General features: G+C 27.9%; 1 protein-coding gene across 2 annotated transcripts in view; it reads left to right on the forward strand.

Annotated features, from left to right (window-relative positions):
* The first annotated feature begins 5,818 nt into the window (after window positions 1-5,818).
* Window positions 5,819-20,805, forward strand: part of LOC107168396 (uncharacterized) — a 42,634-nt gene continuing 27,647 nt past the window's right edge. For both annotated transcript variants that reach the window (XM_089216661.1, XM_089216662.1), the window contains exon 1: window positions 5,819-6,386. In XM_089216661.1, the coding sequence (XP_089072787.1) occupies window positions 6,168-6,386 (219 nt within the window). In that variant the 5' untranslated portion in view covers window positions 5,819-6,167. The remainder of the gene's footprint in view (window positions 6,387-20,805) is intronic.

Consider the following 20,805-nt stretch of genomic DNA (forward strand, 5'->3'; position numbering starts at 1 on the left):
CGCTAGGTAATGCGGTTCAATGCGTTCTCGCTGATTACCTTCCGCACAAGCCTATTCGTATTTCGTTCTAATGACCAGTCCATTATAATATAGTTAGTTTATAATGGAATGTAGTAGAATGTATAGTGTTCAAAAAAGACTGATAAACACAGATTTAATAAAATTAGGGCTAAGTGCACAATTTTTTTGGAGGCCCCCTACCCCCTACCCCCCACCACCACAAGCCAAAACTAGTATTTTATTAAAGAATCGATCCCGATAACTTTTTTTTGTTCTTATTTTCCTTATTTAAGTTTTCGTTTAGCCGCCCCGCTTAAATACAGCCGCGACATATTAGTTATTGCCTATTAAACTTTTAAAACAATTATATTTAAAAGTCTAAATAATATTCATGAAAATTTAAAAAAAGAAGTTTCGAATATTATAAATTATCACATTAATGCTCAGTGCTCACCTATTAAAATACACGTGTAACTCGTGTGAGTGACCAGCGTACAAATTTATAAACCACGGTACTGAAAATTATTATACAATTATGAAAATATGAAATAACGGCCAAAGCATAATATTCATAAGATTAAAATAACAAGATAATAATATTGTCATAAAATAAATAATATAATATGGTAAAGCGATCAGTGACGTGCGGGCACAACGCTAACATGTACGACAACATTGGACAACAATAACTATATTAGTTTATTTATAATTATAACATTTAATTAATGTTTTTCGCTATTCATTTCCATGGGATAACTGAATAACCTAAACCAATGGTTCTAAAAATGGTAATTGTGGGAGCGAAATGCGTCACCAACGACGGGTAATAAGTAAATACTGGGCTGGAAGAAATCTATAAATAGTTATTACTTATTATGTATCAAATATTTCCGATGTTCAAACAATTTTCTATTATTATTATTTTAATATTTTGTATTGCGGTGTGGAATGACTTATACTAGTATATTAAGGTCTATGGGAATTATAATTAATTTAAAAAAAAATTTTAATACAGACATTTTTTTACAATTCACGGAGATCGGGGGCCCCCCAAAATTGGGGGCCAAGTGCAAGTGCTCCACCAGCACTTGCGTAAATCTGGATAAACAATATCATAAAAGTGCAGGTCTGCAGACTATGATAACGGTCTGGTACTTAAAGGGCTCCAGATGCATTTCTTCCGAAGGGCCCACAAAATTGTTATTTCATAAAATGATAAAAAAAAAAATACTTATAACTATGAGTAGTGAAATATTATATTTTTAGTACTATCGGGACCCGGCCTATATACTCTATTCCAAATGAGATCAGACTTGTCACCTCTCCCAGTCAACTATATCTCTATTCTGTATATCCAGCCGTGTAGTACTGCTACTCCGATACACACAACTCAGCCATCGAAGTCTGATCTTAATTGGAATTGGAATAGAGTATAGACTTAGTGTAAATATAGGTAGGGACGGTAGGGTGCTCCCTACGCGTTCGCGGCCCAGCTGTCATGGCCAAGCCGACATTGATTTATTTAATTATCGTGAAATGTACAGGCGTACATCACTGTTATCAGTTATTGCTATAATCAGTGGGTAGGTAGGTAAGTAGCAATTAAAGCGTTTCCAAAATTTTTAAACACCATGTATAAATGTATAATAATTAATAATTATCTTAATCCCATACCTAAATACACTGCTGGTATAGTGGTATCTTCTTAACTTCGTTCTGTGCTTGTAATCTGTTTGGTATGTCACTTTCTCCACATTATTCAAGAATGCACACCAACATTTTATTTAATGTTGTTAATAGGAAAATAATTGAAATAATAATTGTTATTTCAAAATTAAGGTACTTTTCGGTTATCGTACCCCAACGGTCGGCCGGTCGACTGCGGTGGCGGTCGGGATACCTATTCCGATTCCGTTCTCGTACCCCATGGCCGTGCTCAATGCTTCCATCATAAAAATATTTTTTATTTACAATAATTTTTTTGGTATTCATATTGTATTGGTAATAATAATTAATTATAATTTTTTTTTGTATTGATGTTTCATTATACTTTATTGGTATTCATATTTTATTATAATTTCATATTATATTATTTTATTAAAATAAATTATAATTTTGGCAATTATTTATTTATTCGTATGGCAATAAAACTTGACAATATTGAGATAAATATAATACGAGAACGGAATCGGTATAGGTATCCCGACCGCCGCCGCAGTCGGCCTGCCGACCGTTGGGGGTACGATAACCGAAAAGTACCAAAATTAATTCAAATACCTAATTGAATTACTTAAAAAAAAACTCCAAATAAAAAAGGTCCAACACTAGAAAAAAGTCAATTAATTAAAAATGTCTAAAATAATACAATTTAATACAATATTATAGAATATACTATAGTATCTGTAATATATATGGTTATAATAATAATGTTATAAAAAGTTAATATTTTAATAGGTTCGCGGTAGTACGATACCCCTCTTTCTTAGCTTGTAACTTACGACTGTTAAAAATCTAACACATCGATTATCGATATTGCCCGCTTGTATTTGTATACATACATTTTGTAGACGTTTTTCTACGATTCTACGGTCTGAGTTTGTTTCAGTTTTTTAATACTTCTCGAATCTTCTTCAGCATTTAAAGCTAATTTCGCTTCATCTGAGGAAATTTCCATTATTAATAATTATTATTTTACGTCAATAATTTTCTCTTAAATTTTATCACTTCATGTAAATTTTAAATTTATTAATTATTTTAATTACCTATGTGGCTATGTAGTTAATATAATAGCAGTTAGTATAAAAACGTTATTTAATTTTGTATAATATGTGATTACTGATTAAGCATTAAACCATGAAATTAATTTGTTTTCTATGAGTTATGAATTATGATGATTAGGTACTCTAGTCTCTAAGTGTAACAATAAAATATTCATTTGAATTGATAACAAAACATCAAACACTTAGATCTTAGATAGGTACCTTAAAATAAAAAAATAAATACTAAGGATTTAGAGCTTTACTGCTTTACCGTTACCAGTTTTCTGAATTTGAAATACCTATATATGACTATTATGTACTTATAAATAATATTGACAATATTGACTATTATTGAAGATGAGATTAATGAAAATCTAATTTTAAATAGATAGGTACAAGTAATTCATTTTACATTTAATAGTTTAATAACAGTAATTTTAAGTTATTAAAGTTAATAGTAAACTAGGTAGGTAAACAATGAATTTTTTTAATATGTTTTATCTTTTAAGTTCTGTTAAATAGCTTAATTCTAGTTTACTTATATTGATTCTCATGAATGTCCCCCATTGTCCCTCATACCAAATAATTCACTACCTCAGGAGTCCTCAGCTGGTATTTCAATATTATGCCTTACAATTGTATCCATCACAATCTCAGTTAGTGTCCATACCTGGACTATGATTAATATGATTTTTTTATGTAGTTTGTGATATTCCATGACAATAATTTTAGCAACTTTAAACGATTTAGTTGGCTTAATTAAATTTCCAATTGATTTAAACTCTGCCGTCCAACTATAACTATAGATTAGGTAGAGGCTAGTAAGAGGTGTTGCAATTTCTCCTAGTTGTGGATATTTTCAAATGAATCTTTTTGCCACATAATAACCAACAACATATTCAAATGCTTCATCATCAATGGATTTTTCTTGGCCTTATACAATTATAACAGGTAGTTTTTGTATTGATATTATATATTCTGAAAATACTAATAATTTCTTGTAGTTCAAAATCTAGCATTATATTCAATTGATCTTTAGGTATCTTAACACAACAGCTACCAAAGTCTGAATCAATTATTTCCAACTCTAAGCTTTAGCTAATATTCTGAACATCTCTTGAGCAATTTTGTATTTTTGATTTTTTAATTGTTATACCAGAATACATTCTGAATCAACTATACATTCTTCGGATGAATCTTTAGTGTTCTGGTATTCAGAAAAAAACAAAATTTGAATGTTTAGCTCACACATATATTTTTAAACTAGTGAAAATAATACACAAAAGAAATATTTTTTCATAATTTATTATTGTTATATCAATTCACTTAAAATAAAATATTTGCCAGGGCAATAATCAAGGGGGGTTAATGAGTATTACTACCAGGCATACCTTTCACCTTTACATTACCAAGTAGTTGAAAAGATTTTCCAGTACACCCTAAAGATTGAGCTTCACAGTTATAAATTTTTTATATTTTAACATTTTGTTTTTTGTGTTTTGGTTATTTAGTTCCAGATCAGTAAATAGATAGGCCTCCCACGGCACGGCTTTGATTAAAGATTGATTAGTAATTAAAATTCCTAAACATTTTAATATAATACTTATTATTATCAAAACAATAGGTTGTTGTTTGTGGAGATTAAATAAAAGTTAGCATCTGAAATTAAAATTTTGAGAAAACTATTACTAAAATTATGAAAATTTGTTAGTTATGTTGAGTTAGAAATGTTTTATTTAAAACTAAGAACTTTATAATATGTGTCGTTAAATCCAAAGATATAAAATAAAATACATGTTGCTTCACACGTAGCTGTTATAATAGCAATTTAAAATAAAATGTTTGAATAACAACAATATAAAAAATACATAGGTACGATTTTTATATATTTTGTATATTAGTGCGAGGCAACTACTCGGCGATTTATCATAAAAATAATGAATATTCCCACAATACAAATTCCTATTTACGCCACTGAGTGGTTTGAATTTAATTCAAACCATAATTTTGATCGTAAATGATTGTTAAAATTATTTTGTCGTAGTCTTCAAAAATCAGACAGGTTTTTGCCCGGTGTGCACATATAAAATTATACACAAAACCAGAGCTCGTAGTTCTTCACATTTCATTGGTCGGCAAGAATGGTACGCAGTATGCGTAGCACAATGTTGTGAGCATAACTAAATAACTTTTTATTTATTCATGGACAGGCTTATGTCATTTACCACAGAATAAATTATCGAATGATTATTATTCCGCGATAAATACAAATACTTACTACCTGCGCCGACTATAATGATATCTCATCCAAGATAACCATAATGCTTTGAGTGGATCATAGCATCAGTCATGATCTAAGAAAGATAATAATAATGATAATGATAACCTTTTTTTATAGATCTACACGTCATAAAGCACTAATTAGGTATCGAGTCGTTAACGCGCCGTTTATCATTTCTGTAAATAAAACTGGGTGTTGCCCGATAGTTTTAATGGTTCAATAAACTATCACTCTTATCGGTCTTGTTTACTATCACAAGACTACAACAGACTGCAGAGCGGATTTTAGTTCCGTAATTATCTATATTGTTCCTATCTTGCACAGCAGCGGTGGCGGTGGCGGTTACGGCAAAATGAAGCCAATTTTAAAATTCAATTTTACCGCCACCCCGGCGGCACCGCCATGACAACAGAATTTAACCGCCACCGCTGCAGTGTGTCACTGTGACCTTAAATCTTTGTATACGGTAGCGCCATATTATACAACGGTAGATATTGGACAGGTTGTGCAAATTATTTAGTTACAAAAATTGGGAAAACTGACAACTGTACCCGTCACTCCACCCGTCCCATCTACTCCTATTTATAGGTCTATAATACCACATGCACGACTCGGCCAATCACAATCCATACAGGCCATACAGATGGCGCCTGATTATTCGTCAGTCATCAGTGTCCAATGATCGTCGACCGTTTTTACAAATTTGTTGGTTATGTACGTTACGGTATTTGACAATTCACAACTGCGCAGTATGAATCGAGTTTGCGTGTAGCGTCACAAGTCATTTGTCTAACCACGTTATTTTCGTGTACGCGTATCTTAAAGTTTCACAAAGTTATCGATAACTGGTACAATTTAAAAGTGAATCGTTCTCGTTATCTCATCTTGGCGCGCTTTCGGCGTGCGCGCTGCAGCGTTATTAACGGTGTTTTTCGATGCCCGTCATCGTTGTTGGTCTGGATTACGTCTGCCCGTACACCGTGTTCGCGAGACACGAGTTTTTTTTCTCTGGTGACCACGGACGTCACCGTCGTCACCTATAAAACAATACGTCGGTGGTTTAAATATTATTGTTAAATACATTGACGATAAGTGCTGTGTGACTTTCCGAGGTTCGGTCGATCGCCATGTCGGACCCGGAACAAATGTTGAAAGTGTTGAAGACACATACAATTAAAAGTCATTTGGGACTGGACCGTGAAGGCATAAGAGGCGGATTGATAGCCGACAGTGAGTATGTGTGGTTCACAAACGGAGCCAACATCGTGCTCTATTCAAAGATCACTGGGTGCGTCGAGTCTTCTAGATCTTTTGGTGGCAATGCTCAAACAAGCAATCCGATAGAGGTAAGCTATTATAGATGTCTAAGTGTTATTGAGTTTATACTATAAGGTTTGATTCACTGCAGTGCGAGTGTATGACATATCGTATAGCGTATGTCCGGTATACTTATTGTAATATAATTAGTAATTACCTACCGTAGTGGCTCTCAACCGGAGCAAGAGCCATCTCAACTGCAGACAGCTCACGTTGGTTGTTGACCTTCTGTAATAATGTTATGGTAGGTAATACGTCTGAAAAATTAAATGGCCAAATAACTATATATTATCTGTTTAAAATTTTGTTTTGTGTAAAAGTGTTAGCAAACAAATGATGAATTACCATTCACCAATATTTAAGAGGAAGCCACACCCCTATGTGTTGTTTCCGTCTTACAAACGTATAACATAGCAAAATCTGTTTAGTGCGGAACTTACTCCCTTTGTATTTATAGTAGAATTACCAAAATTCCACAACGTATAGGGAAGAATATTATCTGTGCAATAGCGTTGTTATTTTTTTGATAGCATTAACCAATAATTTTTAATAATTAAATGAAAAAACTTATGTTCTCAAACTTATACATGGTTGCCACGGTTTCTGGAAACCTAGAAAACCCGGAAAAGTCAGGGAATTTTAAGAAGTCAGGGAAAACATGGAATAGTCAGGGAATTTGCATGAAATTCTGGAATTTATATTTCAAACTGTAATTTATATTTTCCCTAATATTTCAATGTAAATCATTCATTTCGAAAAAAAAAATACTTTAATTTATTGATAAAAACAATATGGAAAATATGGAACTTGTAAACAATAAATTAGGTATTCCCTAAAATTTTTAAAGCATATCCATTGTCAATTTAAATTATTATTTAAAAAAAAAATAAATAAATGGTGTTAGGTATATTAAACTTAAAAAAAAAAAATCAAAATTTACTCTTAAAATATATATGGAAAAACATGGCAAATTTATGGAAAAGTCAGGGAAAATGACAAATGAAATATTGTGGCAACCATGTTATAACTTAGAGTGTACTTACCTATGTTATCAAAAAAATAATGACGCTATTGCACAGATAATATTCTCTCCTATACGTTGTGGAATTTTGGTAATTCTACTATAAATACAAAGGGAGTAAGTTCCGCACTAAACAGATTTTGCTATGTTATACGTTTGTAAGACGGAAACAACACATAGGGGTGTGGCTTCCTCTTAAATATTGGTGAATGGTAATTCATCATTTGTTTGCTAACACTTTTACACAAAACAAAATTTTAAACAGATAATATATAGTTATTTGGCCATTTAATTTTTCAAGCTAAAAAAGCAGGTATGGATGTCCCTTTGCTGTACTACTAGTTTACTAGTAGGTTACCGTTAAGGATGGTATCAAATTTGAATTCAATGATATAATATCATTCTATACCTACGAAAAACGATTCTGAGCAGAGACGGTTTGTCAGTCTAAGAGGTATAGGTATCTATAAAATAAATTCCAAATTAAATGAATCAGATTCATTCTGTACTCAACTTGGTCATTTATAGCTTATACATTTTTATATTAGTCATTAACAACATAACTATTATTTATTAAAATTAGAATATAAGTATATAAGTCTTATTGCTTAGTGCACGGTCAACTTGGTAATACATATGTAAACACCACCTGAGTGAAACACCATATCAAGGGAATGGTTAATTAAATATAATAACAATAGTAGATTATCGAATGCATAGAAAGACGATGCAGTAATTAATAGTCATAATTAAGCAATTTGTGGAAATATATAACACGATAAAAAGCTATAAACATATAAGTTAATGGATAAAGAGGTATTATCAATAGGCGTTGTGTATACACAGGAGGAGGGACCTCAAACTGTTAATGTACAAGAGTTTCGTTACCAATGGTTAGAATATACATATTTTGATTAAACGATTCAGAAGTAGTAATGTGACTATTGATAATGCAGCTGCATAGGAAGCACATTTGCCTTGGGCGTGGGTAGTCAGCATTTATGTCAGTAGTTGGTGGTTAACAGCATCCGTTGGAACAGAAACGATATCACATTGGCTATTAGGAGTAGAGAGTAGTACTATACAAGAGACCCTCAAAACGCCTTGTATTCAGATGTGATTTTACTAAGAGCACCAGAGTACCTTCACGCTAGTTTGTTTTCTGACTAACTCATTTGGACTTAAAATAATTCGTGCAGCATAATATTTGGACTTAGAAAATTATTGAGTCAAATCTTATACTTTCTAGACACTTGAATATTTGCATTGATCAAATTATTTAAGTCTTCTGTTTGAAATAAAATAAAATTGTATTTATGAATAAAAGTACATCTATTATAACATAAATAACTGTTCGAGTCATTACAAGAGTCACCTTATTCATCATCCTTGATTCTTGACACCTGTAGGCGATAAGATAACTTTATTATATAGTCTATATACTTATTATATAGTATGTATAATATACATGCATGATACATAAGTATACTCTAGAAATATCTGGGAGGTTAACTAGTACATTTTTTGTATACCAGACTTCCAACTAAATCCATGTACTTTCGTATACTTCCATATACCTACTTTCTTAAAATTCAAAGCTCAAACCAATATCTGTGTTCTTCTCTGTATTTCTTTCAACTTCCCTGTTTCTACCATGGTTTATACATAGGTACTTTCGTGTACTTTCTTTTTAATTCCCTTTCTTGTATTTTCTAAATATAAACATCTTCCTTTTACCAACATTTTCAAACATGCGTATTAAGATTCTAAAAAAAATTATTTAACTAAATTAATGTAATCTTGGTGTATTATTAGTAGGTATATAGTATATATTATCATATTTGTTCTAACAACTTATATTGTTCATATTTCATCTCGTTGTTCATATTATGTCATCACTGCAAAATAAATACCTAATGTGGATTGCTGGTCACGATTATTGGATTTTATAATATTAAATATATTCCTATTAGTTATATTCTTATACTATCGAATGTCTCAATACATTTTTTACCATTTACGGGGGTTAAATATGGATCATGATATTAACATTATTTAAAATCACGGAGTTCTAGTCTTATCTCCATATACTATAATATAGTATATTATATTACTTATACTAAAATTTATAATTTAAAATACATGACAAATCTGAAATTTAAGAGGTGAATCAAATAGATATTTATTGTAGGATTTGTTATTATACGGTAGGTAAAATATGTTTAGATATAGTACCTGCAATAAATAATACATAATCTGATCTGAGTGAAAGAAACATAAAATGTTATTCTAAAACTAGTTTATACAAAATATGCTACACGTTATTTAACAATAGGTATTTATTTAGTTTTATGATAATTAAATAAACACAAATTCATAAAAATTGTAATTGTAATTAAAAATGTATCCTTACTGTGTTTTATAGAGGCTCATTTGATAAAATAGTGTTACTACAATTTTAACAACAAATACCTATTTCTAATATTCACTGAATAATTAAGTAAGCCGATTTGATATGAATGATAATAATAAATATAGGTAGAATATTTAAAATTGTATTTTAATTGTTAATACATTCGAATAATTTTGAGCTTTTCGGTTCTTTTTATTTCAAATGGACTATACCCGATCAATGCTAAAGGTCCATTAAATATGTACTTCCTTGGAACAACTTGAATATCATCATATCTAGGCCACTTGAATTTATCCAATTCTTCTTTTAAACATTTTATTGTATATTGGTTTTCATTAATATTAATTGCTCGCCCAATATACCACCCAATACCCATTGTCACATATAACAACATAATAATGTTCAACTTTGATATTTATAAGCTCTGTATTTTGTGCATCATCACTACTTTCAAAATTTTCAGAGCTAGGATCATCATTAAATATTAATTGTTGATCACTTGATTGTGAGGAACCGTCCTCAGCAGAATTATTTACACTACCTCCACATGTGCCTTTTTTTTTTTTTTCGCTTTTTCCCATTCTTTAGAGGTTGAGGTAAGCATTCCGGTTTATAATAAATTCAATTTACTATTTGATGCATTAATAAATCTCTTTAACCTATCACAACTTACTCAGTCGCGTGGTTATTCAAAAAGCCAACAAAGTAAAGATTTTTTGATTACCATTAATGCTTTACTAACCAATATAACTTTTACAAATTGTGAATTTATAGGTATTTTAGAGATACTCAAATCATCATTGTTCATAAATTGATTACTAAAAGACTATTTTATATTATGTCTCACATTTTCGCTGAGCGATAACAAAATTTAAATAGTAAAATACTGACGAGCATGAGTGTGAGAAAGGGGTTATTATTTTTTTTTATAGTTATTTTATTTATAATTGTGTCTAGATATTTATATGCACATACATTATGCGTTAGTATTACACTAAGACAGCAGATGGGGGTACAATGTTTTCTTAAACTATAATAATTTAATTTCAGTACTTCTGCGTATTCCTGCATACTTCCATGTGCTTCCTTGTACTTCCATGTATTTCCATGTACTTCCAAAGTATTTCCCAATATTTGTACACCTACTTCCGCTTGTGGTTTACCCTCCAGAAATATCAAATGTCTACGAATAATATTTTTAAATTACAACAATTTAACAAAAATTGTTATTCTTGATTATTTTCCACATAGCAAAATTATATTTTAATAATTTTGTAGTAACATTTAATCATTATTTAATAAAAATATTATCAATTCACTTCAATAATATTTTACAACATTTCAAAAATATTTTGAGTTCTTAAGCTGGCCAAAAAAAAAAAAAAATATTTCTAAAAAAATTTTAACAACATTTTCAATATATTTCATTATAATATTTATATATTGTTATTAATTATTAGTTCTAGACATTTTTTTTAAAATATTAAAATTATAACATTTTATTAAGATGTTGATAATTTGTAATAATCATTTACGTAATTATTATGATTTGAATGACATAAATTTTTTTTTCTATTATGTCACCCATTAAATATTTACCTTAAATGTTTTTTAAACATTAATAGTATTCTGACTCAGTAGTATATTATTAAGAACCCAATTAGATTTACAATGTTTATTATAGGGTTTATTATTATATTTTCTATTTTTTTTGTGAACACATTAGCTAGAATTACTGTGTAATTTTTAACATTCATTAATCTTTTTTCATTAAACAATTTAAACTCAAATGTCATATAGCCAGAGAATTAATTTACAGTAGAAAAGACAAGTCATTTTTTAACTTCTTAAAATTCCTAAACTAGATACAGAAGATACATAACACTGTTATCTAGAATTTATTATTATTATTCTGATGAATAATGTAGTTTAATTTAATTGAAAAAACAAAGTTATTGATTAAAATATTTTTTATTATTTATTTAACAGCATATAAAATAAAAATAAACAAATGAAAATTAGTCCTAAGCAGAACTATTTTAAAGACTTTAAAATGCCTAAATTGCTAAAAAAAATAATAACTTATAACATTAAATATTGTTACTGTTTTTCATTAAAAAAATATAATAACAAGGTTAAGTTCAAACTTTTAATAAATCATTTATTTTCAATTGTTTCTATGTTATTTTGTACCTCATTTTTCACTCAAAAATGAGCTTGACCTAGCCAGGACTTTATAGCGTTTCTGATGTTAACATCTCGTACATCTTAAAATGTGTTGTCATCCTTTATGGCATCTGTAATAATGTAATATATTTTAGAAAATAATAGTTTAATAAATTAATAAATTTTCATTTTCATGTATGTTTTAAATACATATATTTAATAGCTTATATACATGTATAATAATACTAACACATAATAATTATGTAATTAATTCTTGAGATGTCAACCTTAACACAAAATAAAAATAATAGACTCATATATGAAGACATCAAAATACTACCATGACCACTAAATAATAATTAATATATTTATATCTAGGAATGATATTCCAAATAATTTATTAAATTACTAAGCAAATATTAAACGACATCAGAGTAAATTGGAAAAGGATCTTTTCTTTTTGAATGTAATAAAAAAAATATTTCCCAAAATATGTGTCACCAAAAAATTCATTTCATTATACGCCTCACACTATCTCCAACATCATATTAAATAATAATATATATCATGTGTATTTATACCATTAAATTTTTGTAAGTAGTGTCACTATCCAATTTAGTTTCTATAATTCCCAGCTGATCATCAGTGAAAATTGACTTTTTGTTTCAATATTTTCATTTGGAATTACAGAAAATTACACTCATTTACACATTTTGTTTGGTAATAAGTACGTAAATCATATTTTCAAAAATATTTAATTTTTCATCCATTCCTTGAAAAGTATAAATAGTTTTTTAATTGATCTAAATATCTTATCTTGAAACTCTAAAAAACAATAATACATATCATTCAGCATATATAAATAGTTTAGTATATAGGTACAGTAGGTACACACAATAAGTCTATCAATAAATAGTACATATACCTGTAATACATTTTAATAATTCAGATTGTAATCAAAGTAAAACCTTAAGAAATTAACAGTATGGCAAATTGTTATTTAAGTTTTTTCTATCTTGATTTTAGTGCATTTAATATTCTATATTTTTTTATTACTATAAATTTGGAATTTATATTTATAAATAAAATAAATAGTATTTTATATACCTTCATTAGCCATGGTTAAAAAATGTCTTGTCATGCTGAGTATAAATATTTTCTGTATTTTGTTTTAAAATCCCCGATGGTGTTATATTCATATTCAGTGTTTGTACTGGTGATTGATTATTTGATTCGATAATCTTAAACATTTCTATATCATTAAATACATAGATATAAGTTACAATTAAATAATATATTCTTTATCCCGTTCTTTATAAATATGATTTACTTCTAGAATTGGTTGTATAATTTGGAGTAATATCGTATTGTTCAGAATTAAAGTTAATGTTTTGTGTTCAATATCATGTACATGTTTGAAAAAATGCTCATTGGGGGTATAATTTTTATCTTTCTCTGTGTTATCTTCATCGCAAATAATTATATTTGATGATGGGCTATCATTGTATATGTATATGCTGCCTTTATTTTGTTTTTTATTATAGATAGTTAAAATATCACCTTTTATTTAAAAAAAATATATATTACCATATGAAATAATGTATACATATTCTTTGTAAAAAACATAAATATTATTTTGTGCCATTATCAAATAATGGTGGACTTTTAATGGGTTCTTCAATACCGAAATTTTGTTTTTTACTTGATAACTCTATAAACAAAAAAAATTGTAATAAATAATCTAAGTAACATACTATACACTATATTAAAATTTAATATATTAATTGGTATTCGTTAAGTATTTTTAGTATATATTTTATAAAAAAAAATTTAATAAATATAAATAATAATATCAATATAATGAATTATAAATAAAAATTTCCAAACTTAATTTATTATATTGGAATAATAAAAATGAAATAAAATTTACCTATTTATAACCAATGATAATACCTATTAAGTATAACAAAATTTAATAACTAATTTTCCAAATTTTTTTTTTGCATTCATTTTGGGTTTATTTTTATTGTTAATTAGGGAATACTGTCTTATCCTCATAATTATAAAATTTGATACTATATGTGACAGAACTTCTGTCTTATGTATTGAACACGGGAAAGCAATAGAAAAAGTCATCAATAGTTAATAAAAATACATTATACTATCCAGTAGCCACTAGGACTAGGTTTCTAAAAATAAAATTTCAATAATTATTAATTACAATATATAATATTATAATTTCAAAAATAATTATTTTAGTACGTAATCAATAGACTACCAGAATGAGCTAGTAACCATACTTGTACCATTGGAAACATTTGAGGACCGGCCTTCTACTACCCTCCAGCCATGTCGATTCCAGTCCTGTATAATAATATGTTAGTCCGTGATGCATCCCCATCACTGGTTCTGTATGGACGGCGGCCGTGGATTCAATCGTGCCGTCGTCGACAGCCGACGAATGGCGACCAATCACAGAGCGATTATGCTCAGCTAGAGATTCCGGATGTCGTTTCACGTTTCATCCGGATGCGCCAAAGCGGTGCGTTCTAATTCTTGGCAGAGTATAGACCAACTAAAATAACTCTAAAAGTAATAAGTAGAGCCCGGAATTATATTCTTTTACATATTTTTTATGAGTATGCAGTCAGACAGGGGTTCGAAATCTTTACGACTCATGAAACAGGTGTAATAATGGCAAAAGTTTTTTTTGCATATTTGAGAATATTTCAAGATAAAAGAATATTTCGTATAATAAAGAATATTAGAGAATATATTGATTAATTTGTATAGATGTTCGATATTTTTAGTTGCAGTGACGTAAATAATGCAAATTATATTATGCCCGATAATAGTGATAATGATATGATATTAAAAATATACTACCTATTTATATACCATCGTCCATCGTATATGTATACGATTGTTATATCCTACGTAATAATGTGCTGCAATCCACTGTAGTATAAGATATGTGACTTATCTAAGATAACAATGCCCGACAAAAAATAGAATTACTACACAAAAATAGCTAGCTCCAAGCAAAAAGCATATTTTATTATGATTTTTAAAGAATATTGGAAGAATATTTTCAACTTTTTAAGAGAGTATTAGCATCTTATTTTGGCTATTTTTAAAGAATAAAATTCCGGGCTCTAGTAATAAGTAACAAAAAAAAAAATCAAGCTGAAAACAGTGTGAAGAGATTGAAACTGATTTGAACTCGAGATCGGAGATACTCAGTAATATTGAAATTTCAAATACTGCGTCATAGAATTTTCGATACGCAGCAATAATTTTACGGCTTTTTAAATAGCAAATTCATAAATTCTTAAGCTTCGACTTTACACATGGACTTTCTAAAAATGTTATATAGCCATAGGCTTTCTCGATAAATTAAAAATCCAACGAAAAAGTTTATGTTTAAATTCGAACTACCGCTTGTTCATAAGATTAACGCATTCAAACAAACTTTTCAGATTTATAATATTAGTATAGATTATAAATAAGACAATAACCCCCCCCCCAAAAAAAAAAAAAAAAGAAAAAGAAAAGAAAGTACTAGCTGAACCCGTGCACTTCGTAGCCCGTTAAAAACTCTATCTCTTTTATTATGGTCCATAGTTCATGTCGTGTGTTAAATTCATTTCATGTGATGATGCTATTAGTATATTTTTATACATAATGATAGATAGTGGTTAAAATATATTATAATCTTACAACGATATTCAATTTCGTATATCATTACGTAATTTTCTTCGTTTTTTCAATATAATGTTGACAATTTAAATATTCAATTCAATGATATTTAGGTAATAACACTTTCTAACTTACCATATCTTCTGCCCATATGTCTAATAAAATTCTGTACCAAATTTTGTCGCAATCGGTCCAGCTGTTTAAGAATGTATTTAGGACTAACAGATAAATATATAATATATAACCATCACGGCATCACTAATAACACAGAACAATAATAACCGCAAATAATAACCGTCACTATAGCAACCATTTATAAATAAACAAAAATTTCAATCCTAAAATTAAATCCAGCTGCTCTCGAGAGCACTTGTTTGTTTAAATGGTTGCCTTTGACTACCAAAACATATTAACATTATTTATTTTTTTTTTTATTGGGCAGATGACGCCACTTTAATTTCATCACACCCTCATCATATTTCTCTAACCCGATAACTTTCTCAAATTTTTCATCCGTAAGAACCTTCTCCTGGCAATTACGACCCAAACAAAAAAAGAGTGAGCGAAATCGGTTCAGCCGTTTTCAATTGATTAATTGTTATACATTTTTGTCTCCATTTTTATATATATAGATAGATTACCCATTATTAAGAAACCGTCGTGGTAAAAGCAGGGCCTGGACACTGATAAAAATTAACACGGTAAAGATACCCAATACTCAAAAACGTGGCGGCCATCATCCCGTTGGCTAAACAGTGTAACCATATCAGAAAAACAAAATGTTAAATACAATGTTTTTCCAAAAATGTATAGATCCAACTAGTTTTATTCAAATTATTTACTAATTACTTAAAATTCTTAATTTTAAAATTAGCAACTGCATAAGATTAGTATAAATCAAATATATGATTTAATAGGTATTCATATTAAATACATATTGAAAAAAAATACACGTTTATTAAATAAAATATATATTTTATTTATTAAAAGCTAAAATGTAGTTTTGAAATTTATAGATCACGATTGTTTGAAGGCAAGCTTGAATAGTAGAGGTATATTAAGATTATGGTTTAAAAATAAGAAAATAGATTGAGAAGGAAAAAGATAAAAAGAGTATGTTATTATATAATGCTTCTAATGCACAGTATTATTCAAAAAAGTACAGACGACAGATCACAACAGAACATGTTCTGCGTGTTAATCTATTCTGTGGTAAAAGTGAAAAGAATGCTACGTTCAAGAGATGGCGTTGTGCGCCATAATGTCGCCGTCGCGGTCGCGGTAGGCCGTAACCACGCTCATCGTGTACACGACGAGATCCGCATGTTGTAATCGCGGGAGAGGTACGTTATGACTTATGACTATTACCTATTTCACTGACCGTCGTTCAGAACGTTGCGTAAATAATTGTCGCCCATGGATTCTATACGGTGCGCTGGATCGCAAGTCACAAACCTATTTTTTAATTAAAGATCCTGTTTGCTTAAAATATTAACCAATAAATTAAGCATACAAATGATTATGCACCATAACTTGATTTATATTTCTAACCCATTTACTTTTTAAAATACATGTAAAGTAATAATTTCATTACGATTAAATTGATTTTTTAGTAAAAGTGTTGCGTATTTTACGTTCTAACTTATAAGTGACATGGAGTAATTTTTGTACGATAATTTAATCCTATTAAATAAATACCTACTATAATACTATAATTATTTATAATATTCCAATTTTCAGTACCTAAATAAAAACAAACCAATCTGTATAAACTAAACATTTTCATTGTTTATATAATGTATATATAAATTAAAATTAAATTATGTAGGTACCTACAAATGTACAGAACATATTTATTGATATGTAATAATTAATTAAAACACAACTTTGGATTAATGACAAATTTGTTATAATTAATAATTTAAATTAATGTTAGGGTTCATAGATAATGGATAACTGATGTAATATAATATCCCAACAAAAACACTTCGTCGACTCCGTGTAAAAAATTGCTAAGTAAAAAAACACTAGTCATCTATAAGACTTCAGCATTATAAATATGTGATATCATAAATAAATGCTAAGTTAACTTAAATTTGAAAAAAACTAGTAATTTATAATACTTAAACATTATAAAGCTGTGATATCAAGAATAAATGCTAAGTAAATTAAATTTTAAATTAATTGATTCTATCTCAATCATTTATTTACTTGGCTAGAATTTATTTTCTTTATAAATTAATAACTAAGACTTTTTTATAAAACAAATTTAGTATCATTTGTCATGGAATTTTTTTAAATAGTCCAGTTATGAATAGACATGTTTATTCGTCGAAATATATAAATTCTAGCTAAATGATTGAGATAGAATTAATTAATTTAAAATTTAATTTACTTAGAATTTATTCTTGATATCACAGCTTTATAATGTTTAAGTATTATAAATTACTAGTTTTTTTCAAATTTAAGTTAACTTAGCATTTATTTATGATATCACATATTTATAATGCTGAAGTCTTATAGATGACTAGTGTTTTTTTACTTAGCAATTTTTTACACGGAGTCGACGAAGTGTTTTTGTTGGGATATCAGTAGTTTTTTTATAACATATTTTTATGTACTGGCATGTAATATGTAATTTTTTATGTTTTTATTAATTTATTTTATTATTATGTTTGTTTATTTAATATACTCTAATTTTTTTTTAAAATCATATTCAATTTTTTTTTCCATTATTATAATATGTACATTTTTACCCCCTCGAGGCCATCGTTCAAAATGTATTGCAGTGTAATTTATCTATCTATAAATTTATCTATTATCTTTATTAAACATTCATCCATACACATTGTATTTGTCGTTTTTTTTTCTCAATAATTTCTCCTTTTTCGTAACTTCTGTTTATATGTTTTAGAAACCATTTTAGAAATAAAGAATCACAAATTATAATATAAATAAATAATATAGTAGTATAGCTGGTAGTATGGCCTACTACAACTACAACAAAAAATGAGATAACAAATAAAACGTAGTTTTTCTACCGGCGCGGCGGCGGCTATACGCATCTACATCGAACGTCGCCAAAAATATGAATGCCATTACAAAATAAATTTAATTAAACATTTTTTATTTTTTCATGATGAATGTCGATAACAGAAATTACGAATACGATAAGCAAAGACGCGGGCAACGGCGCAGGGGTGGATAGGTAGTATTTTTGTTACAGGGAAATTTTTTAAGGGGGCCCAAACTGAAAAAAATTTGCTCGCTTCGCTCGCAATACGCATATTTTATACTAGTTTTAAATGACCACTTTATTTACAAAATATAAAATGTTCTTATAAAAAATATTCAAAACATAAAAATTACTATAGTTAATCATTTACAATTTTATTATATATTATTTTCAATACAATAATAATTTTGTATTATAATAATATTAATAAAATAATTTGTACAATAATATTCAGAGAGAAAAATTATATCAAAGTGTAAAATCTGGAATTAAAAATTTTTGCAAATTTAGAGAATTAAAAAAAAAAATATGAAGGGGAACACGGGCGCCCACAGGCAAAAGCTTTTCAAGGAGCAAAAAAAAAAAATTTAGAAATATTTTATACTATATAAATACACATTACAGGCTGCAGTTTGTAATGTCCTAGTTCATGAACCAAATAAAATATTAATATTAATGAGACGAGTTATTGTAGACTGGGTATTCAGAGGGAAAAATGATATCAAAGTATACAATCTGATATTGAAAAATTTTGCAAATTTAGAAAATTAAAAAAGAAAATGAGAAGAAGAAAAAATTATACTAAATTAACATTTACATATTAAATATTATTTTGTAAAACAATCAAAGTTAATAATAATTACCTAATCTAACAATTGGAACTTCTAAATTAATATGTTCCATTAAATGTTCACTATTAGAATTGGAAACTTCAGGTTTATCTATAAAATCAATAAAAATTTTTAATGTTATAAAAAAATAACACTAAAATACTAAATTAACATTTACATATTAATTAATATAATTTTGTAAAACAATCAAAGTTAATAATTACCTAATTTTAAAATTGGACCTTCTAAATTTATATGTTCCATAGAATGTTCACTATTAGAATTGGAAACTTCAGGTTTATCTATAAAATCAATACAAATTTTTAATGTTATAAAAAAATAATACTAAATTAACATTTACTTATTAATTAATATTATTTTGTAAAATAATCAAAGTTAATAATTACCTAATTTTAAAATTGGACCTTCTAAATTAATTTGTTTCACAGAATGTTCTCTATTGGTATTGGAAACTTTAGTTTCATCTATACAATTAATAGTAAAGCATATAGTATATATAGACTTTATCATTATAATAACAAAAAAATAATTGTATGTTTATAGTACATATTGTATAGGTAGGTAGTTTTAAAAATGTTTATAATTTTTAAAATAATTTTATATTATAGTAGTGCACTAGTGCATGATGTACTTTAAGTCCAAAATAACTTAAGAAATAAAAAATAACTCATAAATACATAAGCATACAATTTAGCTTTCAGTCTGTAAGTAATTACCTAATTGAAGAAAATAAGTAGATAATTGTTGATAATAATCGAAAATATTTAAATTAATTATTAAATGACAGTTGGCTAAAATTGTGAGTTGTGTAAAACAGATTGTGGGGACACAAGGTAGTGATCCGGTCTATGATGTGTTCATATAATAATTGTTCACCCAAATTTAGAGATCTAGCTCACCATTTGATAGCTATATACATAAGGGGTATGAGGGTGAAATTATTTTATTGTTAACATGTTGATATAACATCATTAAAATTACATTACTTTGATAATAAAAAATAACCATGGATCAATTCAATATTTTATATCTGATTACTCAATTAATTGTACGGACTAAAATTTTAGTCTGTGATTAAATGTTAATAAATAAAATATTCAAAGAAGATATTATTAACTAAAAATTAGGATATTAACATAGGTGGAAACCCCCCCCCCCCCCATAAATACGCCACTGATTTATCCCTAGACTTAATAATAATTCTGATGATCAATTTTTAATTCCATCATTCCATTATTTAAGACAATTGAATAACAGCTATACAAAAAAATATTATGAAAAA

The sequence above is a fragment of the Diuraphis noxia genome, unplaced genomic scaffold (assembly GCF_037042655.1).
Source record: "Diuraphis noxia isolate RWA-SAM2 unplaced genomic scaffold, SU_Dnox_SAM2 contig0001, whole genome shotgun sequence".
NCBI lineage: Eukaryota > Metazoa > Arthropoda > Insecta > Hemiptera > Aphididae > Diuraphis > Diuraphis noxia.